The sequence below is a fragment of the Cavia porcellus genome, unplaced genomic scaffold, assembly GCF_034190915.1.
Source record: "Cavia porcellus strain 051 isolate PalLab524CR breed Dunkin Hartley unplaced genomic scaffold, mCavPor4.1 scaffold_29, whole genome shotgun sequence".
Lineage (NCBI taxonomy): Eukaryota > Metazoa > Chordata > Mammalia > Rodentia > Caviidae > Cavia > Cavia porcellus.
The window spans coordinates 39,797,934-39,815,811 of NW_026947512.1; the positions used below are offsets into that span (position 1 = coordinate 39,797,934).

Sequence of the window (17,878 nt, forward strand, 5' to 3'; positions counted from 1 at the left end):
GGTAATGCACCACTATATAGCTTTGCTTGAGTTGAAGTAGCAGAGGAATTTTGGTATCTTTTATTGGTTGCTGTGACAAGATATTTTCTTTATTGAAGCTGGCTTGGAAGAAATTTGTAATGTATGACAGTAGATTAGAAACAGGAGTGTGTTTGGATTGAGTCTGCCAACTCTGCTCTGTATTACTGTGTCTCCTGGTGGCCCCAGTGGCTTACTATCATTTGCTTCCTTACCCAATAGTGGGTTATGCAAGGCAGCAAAACATCCTAACTTTGTCCATCAGGACTCATTACTTCTGCCCTGAGTCAAAGCTGCCACTGGGAGTGCTAGAGCTGTGTTTATAGGGTACAGTAGTTTAAGCCCTGTTCACGTCCAATCCATAGCAAGTTTAGCAGCTTGTGCTTCCTTTGTCTGGAGAGGAATCCTCCTCTTAGAAATCACCACTGTGCTACAAGAAGCTCAAGTCTCATAGAGAGGCCTTGTGCTGGTGCACCATTTGGTGCCACCTGGTTTCCGCTGCCAGGCATAACTTGTCAGCCATCTTGAATAGTTCAGCCAAATGGCACATCCAGCTGATTGCAGCCCCAGCTGGCACCAGTGGAGCAGAGCAGCCACTCAGCTGAAGCTGGTGACCCCAGGGCCTAGTGAGAGATGATGCAGCAGTTGCTGTTTTAAACCGTTTTGAGATAGCTTACCCCAAAGACTCTTGCAACTGATACTGTGGAAGCACACAGTTGATTTAAACCATAAATAGATGATATTTACATGGCCTGTGCTTAATCTTTACAGCTTACTCCCAAAAGTCACCAGACAAAATTTTAGGAGGCTCTTATTTTAGGAACTAAGTGATTTTCAATTTGTTAACTATATTTGGCTAATTCCTATATCATTGTTGCACCGTCTGGTTCTCTTATTTCTACACTGAACTAATACGTATAAATATATATAATAGATGTAGTCTTTTGATTAAAAGATAAAAACTGGTTTTGGCTGAAATAGCATGAGTCACACCTTCTGCAAATCTTGGCTCCATTTTAGTCTGTGGCTAAATTTCCTGAGTCACTTTACTCTCTCAAAGTAACTATTTCTTTACTGTAAAAGTATTAAAGACTACATAGGACTAGTAATGATTAGAAATAAGGTCGCTTTCATTGTTAGAAGGGAGGCAGTAATATAAGATTTTAAAAGGTAGTAAAACTTTTGTCTCTCTTCGTGTTTTTAAAGAGGGTGTGCAATATGGGTGTTCCTGGATTTTGTTAGGGTGAAACTTAAGAGAGTTAAAATAGTACATCCTTGCTGTTATTCATACAGAACTACATGTTCAACCAAAGGGAAGTCTGACCTCTAGCCTCATGCTTACTACCCTTCCTCACACCCTTATAGCTGTGATGGATTTGATGGATGGATAATGGTAACTTCTGGCTCTACTCCCAAGGTAGAAGTAGTGGGGGATTCCTTTTGTTCTTCGCCTCCTGTCTTACCTCCTTTCTCCAATTACATTCATCTTCCAATTTAGTGGGAAAGACAATTTGTAGGAAGCTGACTGTCTACAAGCTGATCTGAAAACCAAGGTGCTATACAAAGTTCATAAAATTCATTTGCAGAGAGAAATATGTATAACTTGAAGTGTAATTTGCATAGTTCAAGGCAAAGAACAGTTATTGAAATTGTAGGATTCTGTGATGTTTTGTGCTGGACTTCATAAAATACATTGGTATTTTGTGTGTGTGTGTGAGAGTTAATGATTTGTAATATGACAGTTATAGAGGCCCCCACTAATTTTTTTATTTTTATCCAATGAGTATGTTTTCTCTTAATGGTTAAAGTGAGGTGAGTGATTGATATTAATGTAAGTTAAGAACCATTTTTTTCAAGTATGGGGGTTTTTAATATCTTCTCCTTTTTTCAACTTCTGGGTACCTGAACTCCATTTTGATCTTAGCCTTGGATAATTTATCAAAGTATTAGACTTGAGAGTCTAGAGCAGGTTTGAAGAGGTAAGTGCTTATATACTTAAATTGGATGATGTTTGAAGAAATTCAAAATTACCCTACTTTAACATCTACTTCTACTTGTTTAAACCATTTTTTAATATTTACATATTGATAATTAAGATCTTAAGAAACATATGTTCCCATAGAAAATTTCTGTGGAATTTCAGGTCTTGGAATCTTTGTTAAGACAGAAACATGGAATCTTTGTTAAGACAGCTTTCATTCCTTCAAATTCAAATAAGTAAAACTAAAAAATACATATAGGAATTATTTTAAAATACTGGTTACTGGTATGTAGATGCAGGTTATGTGGAAATGAAGTAAAGGATAACTTATTTTGCCCAAAAGCTTTCTATAGTCATGGTAACAATTATGTAAATTAGTTTAGGCTTTTGTTGGTATTAGTGATGGTACTGAAAACACAGTTTAAGACTTTAATACTCCTTAAGTCATTTACAATTATAGAATAATTTCATCTTGAAGGAAATGATAATATTCTTAGGGCCTACCATTTGAAGCTTAAGCATGTTTCAAAGCAGTGGAGATTGTGCTGTATGAAATACAATGTGCTTAAAAGCAGGTTTTTTCGGACTTGAGCTCTGAATTTTAAAGCTTCTGGGACTCACGTGATGGATATATAGTACTGATTTAAAGGGAGTTTTAATGATTCTTATTGACAAAGGTAAACAGAATGGCTCCTCTGAAACCATTTGGATGTCCAGTTACAGTGAAGTGTGGATTAAGGATTCAGATGCATGCAGTGTACACCGACATGCAACAGAATGCTCCAAGCAGCCTGCGTTCTCGTTTGTGGACAACCTGTTTCTCTGGCTCTTGACTGTTGCCTTAGATGAAAAAATAAAATCAGCATTCAAATTATCTGTAAGGTATCACTCCTCAAACCTAATTCAAATGGCATACTCTTACGGAAAACTCTTCTTAATACATGCTGTGCGGTTATAGCTGAGGACATGGTATATATTACAGCATCCAGGAGATTCAAACCTCTGCAGTATGGAGTCACAAGGCAAGGCTAATTTCAAAATGAAAAAGCAGTAACCTTTGCTCCTTCATAGCTCTGTTACTTAGAGTGTTTCTTCTAGCTTGACATTAGTCTAGTCTGCGGGGGGGGGGGGCAAACAAGGAAATTTAAAGAAAGGGGACTTGTGTGGGGTCCTTTTCCCTCCCTTCCCCACTTCCTGCAACTTCAGCCTGCGAGGCTGGGCCTGAGGGAATCTGACAGTCATCCCAGAAAGCCGAAAGGCAGAGCTGTCCATGGTTAGAAAGGATGTTCTAACTGTTAGCTGAAAATCAAGTAACAGCAGTCCTGTTGGTGAACAAAACTTAGTAGAGGGCAGGGAAGGAATGTATCTCTGAGCAGCAGGCAGGCAGGAATTGCTGTTGCAAAGCTTACCTCTCTAGGGAGGCATCAGATATCAGACTTTGCCAAGCCTCAGGTCCGACCCAGAAGGTCCCACCTACATCCCCCGCCCCAGCCCAGCCTTGTTAGATTGCTAGAATCGATCGCTGGCTTTTTCTGACCCGGCAGTGGGTGAAGTAAAGAGAGAGCCAGCAAGACTGAAAGCAAGCAAGATTGGGGGGTTGGGGGGTGGTGGAGGACTGAGGCTGCTTTCATGGAGAAAGAAAAAAGAAAAGAAAAAAAAAGGACAAGGGGTGGGGGCCGTGGGGCTCAAGCTTAACTGGTGCCTGCCTGCCTCTCTTTGATTTGATGGCCTTTATTCCTTCTAATTGGATAACATAGGAAGTCACTGGCAGTCCTGTGTTGCTGGGTGCAGAGTCCTGATTTTACTCAGACCGGCAGCAGTTTAGAGAGGGGATAGAAGGGGGCCTGCGAGAGGGAGACAGAGAGAGAGAGAGCCTGAGACTGACTTGGGATGAGGCAGGGAGGAGTGAGAGAGGCACCGTGACAAGGAAGACAGCAGAGGAAGAAAGTGACTTGAGCACTCCAGAAGGACAAAGAGGAGTGGTTGGGGGTGGGGTGAGGCCGAGGCAGGGCGGGGAAGGAGTCGCCGCCCTCCCGCCCGCCGCTCCTTCCCGGCGCTGCGCCTGCGATGCTCCTGTTTGCAGGGATGCTCAGAGGCCAGGCACCTGCTGCTCTGTAATGATTCAGCCTCTTTCCGCCGCGTTAACACAACAGGATGCTGTTGCTACTGTCGCTGCTGCCTCTCTTGCCGCCGCCGCTGCTCCCGCCGCTGCCGCCCCTGGTCCTGCTGTTGCTCTTACTTCTCCTGCATGACAGTTGTTTTCTTCATCTAAGCAGACACCAGCTTCAGATGCTTGAGGTGAGAAACATGCCTTTCAGTTTGGGCTACTGGTTTACTTAATTAACCAGCACTCGGTTCTGTTTCTATTTTGGATCTTGTCTTCTTGTCTGTCGGGATGGTTTGGAGAAGCCTTTAAAAGAACTGGAAAAGTGGCCCCGAAACAACAGCTAAAGAATTATTATAATCTACTTTTATTTTGTAGTTGCCAGGAGCTTTTTTCTCCCCGTTTTTGTTGTTTTCTTTTTTCCTTGTGAACTCCTTGCTTTTGGTAATGGCCTTGGACTTGGACGACTTACCGATTTCCCTCTGGAAGATGCTGTATCATTTGCTTGGGGGGGGCCCTGCATGGTAATGGACCGTGAGGGAGGCCAGGCCTCCTGGAGGTGAGCCGATGGAGATTTATTCCCCAGACATGTCTGAGGGAGCTGCCGAGAGGTCCTCCAGCCCCTCCACTCAACTGAGTGCAGACCCATCTCTCAATGGACTTCCGGCAGCCGAAGACATGCCAGAGCCCCAGACTGAAGACGGGAGCCCCGCTGGACTCATGGGCCTGGCTGTGCCCTGCTGTGTGTACCTAGAGGCAGAGCGCCTGAGAGGTTGCCTCAACTCAGAGAAAATCTGCATCGTCCCTATTCTGGCTTGCCTGGTCAGCCTCTGTCTCTGCATTGCTGGCCTCAAGTGGGTATTCGTGGACAAGATATTTGAGTATGACTCTCCCACTCACCTTGACCCTGGGGGTTTAGGCCAGGACCCTATTATTTCTTTGGATCCAACTGCTGCCTCAGCTGTGTGGGTGTCATCGGAGGCTTACACTTCACCTATCTCTAGGGCTCAGTCTGAAACTAAGGTTCAAGTTACAGTGCAAGGCGACAATGCTGCTGCATCCTCTGAACCCACAGCTGCACCCACCCCGAAGAATCGTATTTTTGCTTTTTCTCTCCTGCCATCCACAGCGCCATTCTTCCCTTCACCCACTCGGAACCCTGAGGTGAGAACACCCAAGTCAGCAACTCAGCCACAAACAACAGAAACTAATCTCCAAACTGCTCCTAAACTTTGTAAGTAGAGAGTAACCATGCTGAATAAAGGAAAGGGTGGGTTCCAGCTCCCTAGAGGTATTCTCTAGATTGTGGAGCTGTTTCCTTTCTTTCATTGTAATTACATGGTTTTATTTGAGTAAATCATGTGATCGAGATGCTTGGGGTAGCATTGAAGAGAGGAGGGAGAAATTAGAAACCTTGTAAACTACTCCTTTGAAGCCTTCTGCTAAGAGTAGCTCCCTCTAGCTGGATTGTTAAATCAGGGGTTGGGAATCCAAAACTTCAGCATCTGCAAGTCATGCTTTAATTTGTTACATTTATCGCTAACATTTTTAGAAGTGAAAACATCAGACCACTCCTTGTGTATTATAGGAATGTGATATGCATATACCAATAGGTCGTATTTGCTGCCTGTTTCCGATTGGAGACTTTCTATAGCCTTTTGATTACCTTCTGCCTCCTAGCAGCCCACAATGCTTTTTATCTTTCTGTATCTCTTTGCTCCCTCACTTCTCCCCACCTCTCCCCACCTTTATGTGTTCCATGTTTCTTCCTGGCAGTGCAGCAAGCGTTAAGACATTTACAGCGCTCACCTCTCCCTAGCTTGAAACTGTTATAGTCCAGCACATATTGTACTTTCAGTGACTGGACACTTGGTGTGGCAGTTTATTTTGTTTAAAGCATATTCTGCATAAAGGGATTTTCCCAAGTTAGTTTTGTCTTTTCCAATTGAGTAATAATGTCTTTAGCAGTCATTGACATGTACACGGTCTATTAGTAAGTTACATCTTTTTGTTCGTCAGACATGTCACTTTATCGGCTCAGGTTGCAGCAGCCTGGTTTAATAACCTGTGAGTGAACAGACTCCACATCTAGTGCAGGACGGAACATTGCCATTTTCAGTGGGTCACTGCAATAGCTTTATAATGGAAAGTTGACACGGATGAAACCCCGATTAGCTGTATTGTTCCCAACCTGAATATAGAAGAGAAATTTTTACAGCTTTCTTTAAAAATCACTTTTAGTTTGTTTTTGATGTGTCTCCCATCACTTTTTATCATTGATAAAAGCAAAAAAAAAAAAAAAAGAGCAGAGAATCTGGTTCTTAATAACACATGTGAACTCTCTTAAAGGTGAAGGGATTTGAGGGTAGAGTGTCTGTGATGAAATACTGCTTCCATTTTCCCCATAGACCGTAGTATGGAATAAAGAATACCTCCTCCAGACATTAAGTACAAAGTAGCCACTGTGGCATGAAAATGCAGGAAATTTGATATGTATTTGTGATTCACTATCTTCTCACACATACCAGTTCCAACAGCAAAGGTTTAAAAAGAGGTTTGTCTTTTCCAAGTGTAATTAGAAAAACCTCCTTTAAGCAGACCCTGATTGGTATCTTTATCAAATCCCCAAAGCATCATTAAAGATGTGACAGACATCGCTGCATTCGCTGCCTCTTCCCACCTGGCAAAATGACCGGGAAATAATACCCAGATGAAATGACAAGCTATAAAAAGCAAGTGCAGATCCTGCAAAGAGAAGGAGAATTCACTTTGAAACCAAGGTTACCTCCTTATCATTTTAAACTTAAATCTTTAATGAAAATATGCCCGGATTGGGTTGAGTTGCCCAGCAAAAGGTGATGATTCTTTAAGGGGAAAAAAAAATAAAACTCTTCAACTCAAGTCTCTTCTATTTTTCATCTGATGAAATAAAACAAAAAAAACATGTAGCACATTTTCTTGATCTAGGACTCTTAGGAAGTATTTGTCAAGTTTTGAGAAATTATTTTTTAGGGAAATTCTCCTAAGTATTTTAATGGAGTATACATTTGATACATTTTTTTCTTTCTTGTTTTCTAAGCCAGGACATTGATTTTGTGGCATTTTCAATAAGTGGGAAAGATTTACTGCTGCCTAAAAGCATCACAGTGGCTGACGCACAGCTGTAGCATTCTGGAGTGCGTCGGGGATAAGCAGGCTGGGACGTAGTAGTTTTCTCTGAAAAGTTCAGGGTACAGTTGGTTCACATTTTGAAAAATTCTAAAACTGCAAGTGAAAAATTTTGTCTTTGTTTTTGTTTGGGGTAAGTATCTAGGCAGCTCTGTTTTTAGACTTGTGATTGATTATTTTTGTTGTTTAAAAAAGGTCATAACTATTCAATAAAGTGAGTGCAAAAAAATACAATGAGATTGTCATTTTGGAATCTCTTGCACTCTTCACATTCAAAAGTATTGTTTAGATGGGAAAGCATTGGGACTTTCTTGTCATCATGCATGTCTTTGACATAAAGTCAGCTGTCATGAGTTCTGCTTCTAAAAGACATTATCATATCTGAAACGTGCACTGCAGTGATTTCAGGACTTTATTCTCTCTCTTGCATTTCCCTTCTGTCTCAGCATATTCAGCATATTATGCACAGAGCTGCTGCCTTCAAGGTCATAGACTGTTGAGGGCTAATTGATTCCTCTTTATGCTGGAGCCTGTGAGTACAAGAGCCCAGTCTCAGTAATTGTGTCTGCTCTTAGTCCCCAAACCAATCTACCTCCTCCTAGTAGGATTTTTTTTTTAAGAAATACTAGAATTTCTCTCCTCCTCAGTGATTCTTGTCAAATTAGAACATCCTTTGTCTTTATTAGAATAAATAGCAAAATATAGTCTTCTAAATTGCTTATAATACTGTGGTTACGTTTTTTTCTGAAATGAGTATTTCTTTCATAATATAATTTCATGGTTTCACTGTATTGATCTCTGCATACTGGAATGAGTATATATTATGAAGTTTTCCTATGTGTAATCAATGCTTTCCCAGCCCCACAATGATTTATTGCTGTGATGCAAATGAAGTGTTTGGTTTTCATTGAATCACATAATATTTGAACCATCAATTTGTTTTTGGAGTTTTACTTTGTGTCCTTTTTGAGATACTGAGGTTCATACCCAGAGCTTTGCATATCATGGGCAAGAAGCACTCTGTGTAGGCTTTAGAATTTTTCCTATCATCTATTTATCTGGAAAAGACTGATTGGAGGAGGTTGTAAACTTAAGATTACCATAAAAGGAGTCTATTAATTAGACTCTTGCCAGGAAACTGTGGTACCATCTTGAACGAAAGTGTTTTCTGGATGAAAAACCCTGCATGACAACAGACTCTTGGATACAAAAATATATTGGTATTTTCATCTTAGGCCAAATGTGTTTTGCTTTGTCTTTTAATCTTTTTGTTGCGTTGCGCGGCAGACCATTGTTACCACAGTGACAGTATGAATCATTACCATCTGCAAAAGATCAACATGATGAGTATGCCAAACAATTGCTTCTCTTGCATTGGGAAGTGGCACTCACTGTAATTCCAGTGGGGCCTTTCCCTTCGCTTCTTAGGACTCTGCTTGGAGGTATTTCAGAGTTTTCTCAAATAACTTGTCTCCACTTTAACAATACATACTTAAAACAGGAGAGCACTGAGTGTTCCCTGATTTGGACCATTTCAAATAATTAAAGTGGCTAGTGAAACTGTTTTACTCAAATTCACAGAGCTGAAAAATTTAAGAGATCTAATATAAAGTAATGGAAAATTAATAAAAAAAAATAAAGCAGTGTCCTGTCCCCCATTTAAATATGCCCATACAGAGCTATGATCTCCCATTATTTCAGCCCTGTTCTAGAGAGTTAAAGCTGGACACTCTGGTTTAGAAGGCTGCTTACTCACAAAAGAGGCAGGTACTGCAAAAGGGACCACTGGTCAAATGGATGTAGTTCACATCGCCAAAATTAGATTTTCTTCTTGCTTTCCTGTATTGCTCTTATTCAGTTCAGAAGTGGTGGTCTCTCCCTTTATTTGGTTATCTGTGCTTCATTCAGTTTGCATTTAGAGCAATGTGGTTCCCAGGGCTGAGCGTTACCCTAACCCCCAGCAAATGGTTATGTGGGTCACCTCTTTCCTCTCTTCTTCCTCCTTGTTCCACAGCAATGTCCAGATCAATCATCTTCTTCTCCCAGCTCATCTTCCCAACTATACTTTAAATTTTATTTACTGTTTAAGCCATTCTGGCTTTATATATCAACTTTATGACACCAAAGTACCTTTGTCTTTAGCTAGTGAAAAGTATGCCAAGTATACCTGTTTCTTGATTTAAACTTTTCTTTCAGTACTGGAGATCAAATCCAAGACCTTTTGCACTAAGTTGCATCCCCAGCCCTTTTTATGTTTTCATTTTGAGACATTGTCTCGCTGATTTGCTAAGGTTGGCCTTAAACTTGTGACCCTCAAACCTCAGCCTCCAGAGTAGCTTCCATTACAGGGCTTTGCCCTGGCTCACAGCCTGATTTAAGCTGATTTAAACCTGATTTGTCCCTCTTTTTATCTCACACTTGACCTCTCCTTAGTGTGCTTCATGCAGGTCTTGGCTGATTCTCTTAGGTGTTTCTCATGCATAGCAGCACTCATACATTCTCAGAAAATCATTATGTCCCAAACTATGTCTTTTTTTTCTTCCTCCTTCTGGCCTAATAATGTCACATAGTATCCCTTGAATGCATGAAGGGAGAGAGATTTTGTAGGTCAAATAACCAAAGCAGAAAAAACTCGTGGTTTGTTAAGAAACTTGTAAGCACCAAGAATATAACTCCTGTCTACCAAATCTGTTGAACTGCTAAACCATAAACTATATCATGGCTACTTTTATGTTTATGTTTCCATGTTTTTTATAGATTACAGTTTCATTTTTCTACTGTCATTTACTTTGCTATATCCAGTAAATGTGAACAAATGCCTGGTGTATGCCAGGCACTTGTTCTGGACCCCATGGTTCCATTGCTGCTTTCCCAAGTCTTCCATTCTATGAATTGTGAGAATCTAGTTGTATAACTCAATTCGAGGTAGTTTATACTTCTTATGTACACGTACCCTCTGACTTCAGCATTTCTTCTTGTGATCTTAATTTTGTTCATGGTGTGACTGCCATTCCCATTCTTTCTTTAGTATGTTCCTTTTCTCCATCTGCTTAATATGGAATGCTTGCCCTGCAGTATCATCTGTCGTAAAGTGACAACCATCAAGACCTCTACTCCCACCCATCTGGGTAGACTGGGGTGATTCATGTTCGGCTGGCCCTTGGAGAGGATTTTTTTTAAAGATGAATGTGTACATAATTCTTTTAACATTTATGGATCATAAGATATGTTCACATGTTGGAAAGCTGCTAAGTACAAATATTTTTATTTTTGTGTTTTGGTCATATTTTCTGTTTGCTTTTGATTTACAGAACATCAAAATTATTCAAATGATTATTTACTGAGAGGTTTTTGTTTACTCTCCAGAGGAAAGCTACACCCTGCCTTTAAGTCTTTGATTCTCAAACTGCTATTCATAGACGATTCAGATGAAGAATGACTGACTAGGAGTGCGTGAAGGTCATCAGTGCCCTCTCAGAGCTTGTTGCAATCTTTATTGAAGTGAATTTGACTCTGTGTGTGTGTGTGTGTGTGTGTGTGTGTGTGTTTACACATCCAAAAGTTATTTCTCGATAATACAGTTGGTGGCTTGCAAGTGTATATTTGCATACACAGGCCATTTTTAAACACATCTGAGTTGTTTCCCAAGTGAGGAAATGGCAGATCTGGAAGGGCACAGTGACCTGCGCAAGGACACCATGTCTAATGAGTGGGATGCTAAAGACTGCAGTGAATTGGTCCTTCCCTTCACCCCAACTTACTTTTCTTCTTCAAACTCTTGTAAGTGGTTGTATTCAAATAATAAATATCATTGTAATTGTAAAAACTTACTTTCTTATTATTCATATCCTATTCAGGGAAGCTTTTGTCACTCCAGAGCAGGTGGCCTTCTCCAGAAGAGAGAACATTACTTCTGTTGAACTCGATCAGTCTAAGACACTTCTATAAAATAGACATCCATCTTCCAGGAATATCATGTATAGGAAATTTCTTAACTGTTAAAGTTTTCTCAACTCAAAATATGTCACATATTTGTAAAAAAAAATGAGTTCTTTAGTTTTCAAAGCATTTAAGCAGCAATACTGTTGAGAGAGATCCATGTTCCATGCAGGCCAGTATTCGGCTTCTGTCATCCCTTGATTCTCTTCCTCGTTTGTCCTCTTGTCCAGTTGAAAAGATGTGAATTTTAATCCTGTTTGCCCAATTAATGACCTTGTGCAAGTATAATCATTCCTCCATTCTGTTTCCTCACATCTGATAATAGTAATTCTTTGGGGAAGATTAAATGAGATATGAGAAAGCAACAAACCTAGACCAGGAACCTAATAAATGTAAAGCCAATGCCGATTTCTACTGTATCTCTTTTCTTCACTTTGTCCTTCCCTTTCTTTGATCTTGACAGTAGTTGAATGTCAAAGTTTGGAGAATAAGTTTAGGAGTTTGAGAATTAAGGTGTTTGCTTAATTGTAAGTAAGCGTAGCTTTGAAGAACCATGCTAAAGTAGAAACCTGAGATCAAATCCCGACTCTACCCCTGATTAACTGTGTCACTCTGAGCAAATCATAGCTCCACCTGAGGTTTACATTTACATACAAACATATGAGGATGTTAGCACCTAACACTCTCAAAAGCTATTGATGAGGACAAAATAAGTTATGCTGTATAGAGATAAATTGTTGTTAGGACGAGGCTTAAAAGTGTCACTGTCCTGTTCTGTGTTAGGATTCATGTATACATCTATATGAACTAGTGTTAACATTTCTAGGAGTAAATTTTAGGAGATCTTTACAACTAAGTGTTTTAAGTGATAGGGAACTTTGCTAATTACTTGAGTTCTGAGGTTATTTTTAAAAATGATTTTACCTAGATAGAAACTGACTGAACACCAAGCTTATTCCTCTTTGTATGAAGTGCAAAATTCAGCATGCTAGGTAGGAGCTTCATAAAGGGCAGAGAGTGCTTGTAGAAGACAGAACCATGGAGTGGTGGCTGAAGTCATATTTGTCAAGAAAGAATGGAAAATTGGAAAAGGACAGTTAAAATGTAGTCAAAGAAAGGAGCCTGGCTAGAAAGATCATGAATCTTTGATTTGAGTAAAGATTACATTTACCTTATCATTTTCATTATTCCAAACTGAGATTTCCTCATTCCAAAAGATAGAAATGAAGTTCTAGACTTGTTATCATTTGATAAAACCCATAGAAATAACAGTGATTTTACAGAATAATTTTCCACCAGTCACATCAAACATAGAAATTATTTTAATTAAAACATTTAAATATGTGTATATCTATGTATAGATACAAGCATAATTCAAAAATGTGCTTCTAAAGAAGAGAATTCATTTCATAATTAATACAATTGGGTACATAAAAATCATTTACAGTGTGCAAAGAAGGCTTTTATATTAATAGGTTTGAGAAGGGGGATGGATTTTAAAAGGCCTCTGGTCCCATATGTAATTGCTAGAGGTTTCTAACAAGTACAAGACAAAAAGAAATGTTATTATAGGACAAGAAGAATAATTGTTGCTTAAATATATATTACTGATTCTGTTGCAGCGAACATTTCATGAACTTAAAATGGACTGTTGGCTACAGCCTCCACAAAGGACAAGCCAGGTTGTTCTAGATACGTGTTCTTAAAGGATCTTATATATTCCTTGCACACTAATGCTTTTTCTTCCAGAGAGATGCAATTTTGTAAGTGTGTCACTTATGAAAATATATAGTAATGAGCATAATAAATGTTTTTATTTATTCTTTAATGTAGAGCTAGAAATATATGAGAACTTTTACACTTTGATCATCTTGGTTCTCATTATTGCAAGCATAATAGATTTGCTGCAGAAGTTGTACCGGGAGTCACAGCAATGAGGCAATCACTTCTTTTTTAACTTTTTTTTTGAGACAAGGCCTCGCTAGGTAGTTCAGGCTGGTCTTACACTCACTGTGTAGCCCAGGATGGCCTCAAATTGGAGGTGAGCCTCCTGCCTCAATCTCACGAATGATAGGATTGTAGATGTGTGCCTCCAGGTCTGGCTATGAGGCAGCCTCTTCTAAGGGGAAAATATCTGACAATATTCTGGACAGATTTTACCTGAGTGTCAGCTTTCTGACTGCAGTGGAAACAGGGACATAGATCCAGTGAAATATGGTGAAAAATAATAGAGTGCTTCCTCAGGTAACACATTTCTTATTTTTTTTATGGGGAAATGATATGATCCATTAAACTTGATTTACTATAATTTTCAATGATATGCATTTGGGTATTTCAGTTGCCTTTTGGGGTAGTGTTCTCCCAGCCAAAGTGGAAATTTATGAACTGTATTTTAAATGAAAGTTACTAAAGACAAGGATAGTTGTGGCAAGAAAGAAAATTTAATTCTTAAAAAAACAAGTGAGACCAGATCTCTCAGGTCTTAACTGTGTTATCTATGCTGGTGAAAGATGTCGGCACAATTTTATTTAACTAGCTGGCTTTTCCTTCCTTTAACCTCCCTTCCCTCCCCTCCCCTCCCCTCCCCTCCCCTCCCCTCCCCTGCCCTTCTTTCTCATATGTCATCTTCTTCACTCTTCTCTTTCTGTCCCGGAGTTACTATTCTCCAGTTACCTCCCTGCACATCCCTCCTCCACAGTCTCTCCCCATCCTGTTTGGACACCAGGGTCGTGGAGCATCATGTTCCATGGAGTGTTGGCCCAGGCCTGTGATTTCTTACTGCGTGACTCGGGGTGGGGGAGAGGGAAGGAGACTTAACCGCAGACTTCACCATGATTAGCCTGATGACTTTCAGTGTTGCTTCTTCCTTTGCTAAGTAGCAGGAAGTATTTGTTTTATGAAATATGTTGGTGTCACAGCAATAAAAGCTCCATAAATAAATGAAACGATCTAAGGACAGTGGGACTGAAATCTCGTTAGCATTTGTTTGCAATCCCCGGGTAGAGCTTCCTGGGTCATATAATTGCTTGCTGTTCTGGGAGCGAAAGGAATCGGTAACCATTGATCGTTACGTGATGCTGAGTGTTGCCTGATCTCAGGAATGATTAGTGGCAGCCAGAGCTACAGTTTTTTTTTTTTTTTTTTTTTTTTTTTGTTGTTGTTGTTGTTTTGTCTTTTTCATTTTTATCTGTACCAGGGATCGAACTCACAACCGCCTGCTTGCAAGGCAGGTGCTTATGCCGCTGAGCTAAACCCCCAGTCCCAGAGCTACAGTTTTGACCCTTTCTTCCTAAATCCGAAGGCCAACTAAATTTTATAGTTTTCATCAGACAACTCTTAGGAATCTTCAAAAGACAGAAAAAAACAAATGTCTCGTATTCTGTGAAAGGTTGGGTTTATATGGAAAATGAAAAAATATATAAAACAAATGCTTTGGTCTTTTTTATCTTTTTGCTTAGTTGATAACAGGGAGGCCTCTAAAGTAACCCTGGATGACTAAATTGTGTTTGGAAAGAACCTGATCTTATTATATTTAGTTGACTAAAATTAGTAGAATGTGAGGAAAAGAAGTTAATATCCTGTACACTACTTATTCAGTCATCTATTTATGAAAACCTTTGTGCTAAATGCAGTAAATATAGGTAGACATTGACTTCTTGAAATATTTGGATATTTATGATTGCTGATAACTGATAATTTGTTACCTTGAAAGATTTATGTATTTTGGGGTGAAATGTTAATTATCTGTGATACTTGTCACTATTGGTATTTTAAGTGAAATTTATTGTATATAGCATCTTCATGATTTTGGATGTTATCTTCGGGATATTGTAATATTTTAATATATTTTAATAGATAGTTTGCAAAGCCTGTGTATGTGGATTATGTTACAGCGTTATTGAATAGTGTGATCTCATTGAGATATATAATATACTAAATAGCTGCAGGCCCATACATATTTTGAATATGTGGATTATTGCTGTAAAATTTAGAAATTCAGAGCCTTATTGCATCAGAGAGAGTTTGAACAAAATGTGTTATTTTAGCACAGAGAAGCCCAAAGATGTTAGACTTCTTGCTAGAAGCAGTACAGAATCATATAGTCTATAGTCTGTGCTTTCATTTACAAAGTGTCTATTGATCGAGTAGTTTATACTTCTGATTTGTAGTTCTGATCTTGGGGGTTTGTAAATTTTTAAAATTTCTTAACTTTGTCAGCTACATTTTAAGCAGAATGAACATGTATGTAAAGGATAAAACCTCTCTGAGGAAGGCTCTGTTCTTGAGAAAAGGTGTAAATTCTGCTGACTTATTTTATAGGTCACTCTTTCTGTGTTATGTACCAACAGAGTTTAAGAAATTGGTGATGACAAATGAAGAGAAAGAGTAATGTGTGGTCCTCCTAGTCCATATACTTAGAAGGCCTGGGCTTAACTCCCAGATAAGTTCATTGTTGACCTGTTACTTCTTTCATGGACTACAAGGGGTTGATAAGTCTCTGAGGCTGGTCATAGCCGATCATAGCAGCTGACCATAGCGGTTAATATTCTTTGAATGCATTAGCCCTGCTGAGTCATTGTGCGCTATTGGATCTCCTTTGAAATTGATTGTGAAATTTTGTATTCATAAAGGTAGAAATTTATTTTCATTGTTAGTCCTTGAGTATACCATATGGATGTTTAGAAAACACTCACTGTCTAATATACTGTCCTCTGGTGTTGTAGATACTTCTGCAGAAGGACCACAGATTTCCTATCTGGAGGACTCTAGTGCCTCTGCTGCCCTGCCATCTCTTTAGTGGCCCAAGATCTGGTCAACTAGCACTCTACTCTAAATATTACTTTATTTTTCCTATGCATTCTTTTGCTTATTCTGTTTTTCTACCCTCAGTATCCTTATCTCCCCACCATCTCTGCCTTTCCCAGTTCTGCTCTGCTCTCAAGACTCACCTATACATTCAGCGTGGGTCCATTTCCACTCTTGCCTGGTTTCATGTCGCTTGTTCCTCACCAATGCCCTTGCTGCATTCTGACTTCTGATGTGCTTGTTTGGATACTCACAGAAAACTCTTGTGCTAGACCAAACATTTCCTAAGGCTTAGAGTCATAGCTCACTCATTGTTGTGCCCCAAAAAGTGCCAATGTACATACTTTATATAAGGTAGGCATCTCATTTGTGTATTTTTAGAATAAAGAGTACACTAAGTGCGATTTATCAGTGTAGGAGAAGTATAATCTGAAAGTGTATCTTAAACCCAGATTCAGTCATTACAGACTTAAATGACAAATAATTGTAGACTTCTAAATACATTAATAGATAATTTTCACACCATACACACAAACACACACACACACACACACACACACACACCCTCCTTTAGGTTACAAGAATTTTATCTCGTGGAGCATCATGATCAGAGGCACACATTTCAGAAGCAGATTGCCTGAGTTCTAATCCCAGCCCTGTCTCTGGCTCTGTGACAGTATGTGAGTTTTGTAAACCATCTGTGCTCTAATTTTCTCATCTGTGAAATGGTGGCAGTAATTGTACCTTCCTCCTGAGATTGTTGCGAGGACCAATGAGTTACTATACATGAGGCATTGGCATAGTTAGTGGCTCATTGCAGTATATGAGCTAGTCTCTATGCCATTTTAAAAAGTTAAATTATATTTCCTTGAATCCTAAGTTTGATACTTTGCTCTTATTGGGACAAGCTTGAAGAAAGAGACAGGATTTGCAAGGGATGTATTGACAAAGACAGAGATACGCTACTGTTTTGGTTTGTTTTCATGTCGTTTTTGTCTGTGATTTGTTATTCTCAGGGATAAGGAGAGCACAGAAGTGTGATCACCAATCTGCTGGTCAGAAGGTTCAGGTGGGCTGAGACAGAAAGCTGCCCTCCCTGCCAGATGCCGTCTGTTGATATTAGTGTGGGCAGTCATAGGCATGTGTGTCTACCCTAATTGTTGTGGTTTATGCCCATCATAAAATGGCAAGCAAGTGCAGAGGAGCTGAATAACTTCTCTCGGTCTTTGAAGAACAGGTGCAGAACCTTCAAGTTCCATAAGTGTGCTGGCTTTCACTAGGCAGAAGTATCATTATCCAGATGTACTTGATAAAGTAATGGGATGATTGTTGCTGTGAGTGACAAGGTAACAGCGGTTTGCAGGGGGTCTGAATTGTATTAAAGACCACGGGAAAACCACTCTCATTTAAAAACATAAGAAATCTTGTAGATTAACTGGTCTAAGTATTGTACTGTACTAGTAAAGACGCCAGGATCCAGAAATGTGAAGTGACATCCTCATGGTAGTAACAGACGGACTGGTCAGAAACACGGGGCTGTGCCTTGTTTAGTGCCTTTTGATGTTTCCTGCGACTTCTTAAAATCTGATCAGTTTTCAAAGCAGGAAAAATTTAGATTTTCTTATTGTTCCAGATTCTTTGAGTGTCTAATGAGTAGGTACATTCTAAGTGTTTATCTGTAAAAAGAGCAAACAAACAAAAGAATAACAAATACAGGAATCATGTACTATCTTAAAAGGTGGTGTGTATAGAAAGAAAGAAGTTGTCAAAGCCCTGAGGAAGGAACATGTTAAGTTTAATTTATTGTTTATTTATTTTGCTTTACGTGGGGTACACTCTCAGCCCATGTTTGTATATTTCAA

General features: G+C 39.4%; 2 protein-coding genes across 21 annotated transcripts in view; both read left to right on the plus strand.

The window, feature by feature from the left end:
* The window catches only part of Nrg1 (neuregulin 1), a 999,063-nt gene that overhangs the window by 885,364 nt on the left and 95,821 nt on the right, over positions 1-17,878 (plus strand). For 3 of the 20 annotated variants that reach the window (XM_013158064.3, XM_003474881.5, XM_013158066.3), the window contains exon 1: positions 4,420-5,337. The exons of 14 other annotated variants lie outside the window; for them this stretch is intronic. In XM_013158064.3, the coding sequence (XP_013013518.1) occupies positions 4,671-5,337 (667 nt within the window). In that variant the 5' untranslated portion in view covers positions 4,420-4,670. Of the gene's footprint in view, positions 1-4,407; positions 5,338-17,878 lie in introns of those variants that run through there. 3 more of the 20 variants (XM_063240148.1, XM_013158068.3, XM_063240149.1) reach the window with 3 other exon arrangements.
* On the plus strand, positions 3,772-4,339 carry LOC134474003 (uncharacterized). Its single transcript, XM_063240152.1, has one exon. The coding sequence runs from the start codon at positions 4,154-4,156 to the stop codon at positions 4,337-4,339; it is 186 nt and encodes a 61-aa protein (XP_063096222.1). The 5' UTR covers positions 3,772-4,153.

Coding starts and splice junctions, on each gene's coding strand:
- LOC134474003 (XM_063240152.1), top strand. CDS start 4,154: ATGCTGTTGCTACTGTCGCTGCTGCCTCTCTTGCCGCCGCCGCTGCTC.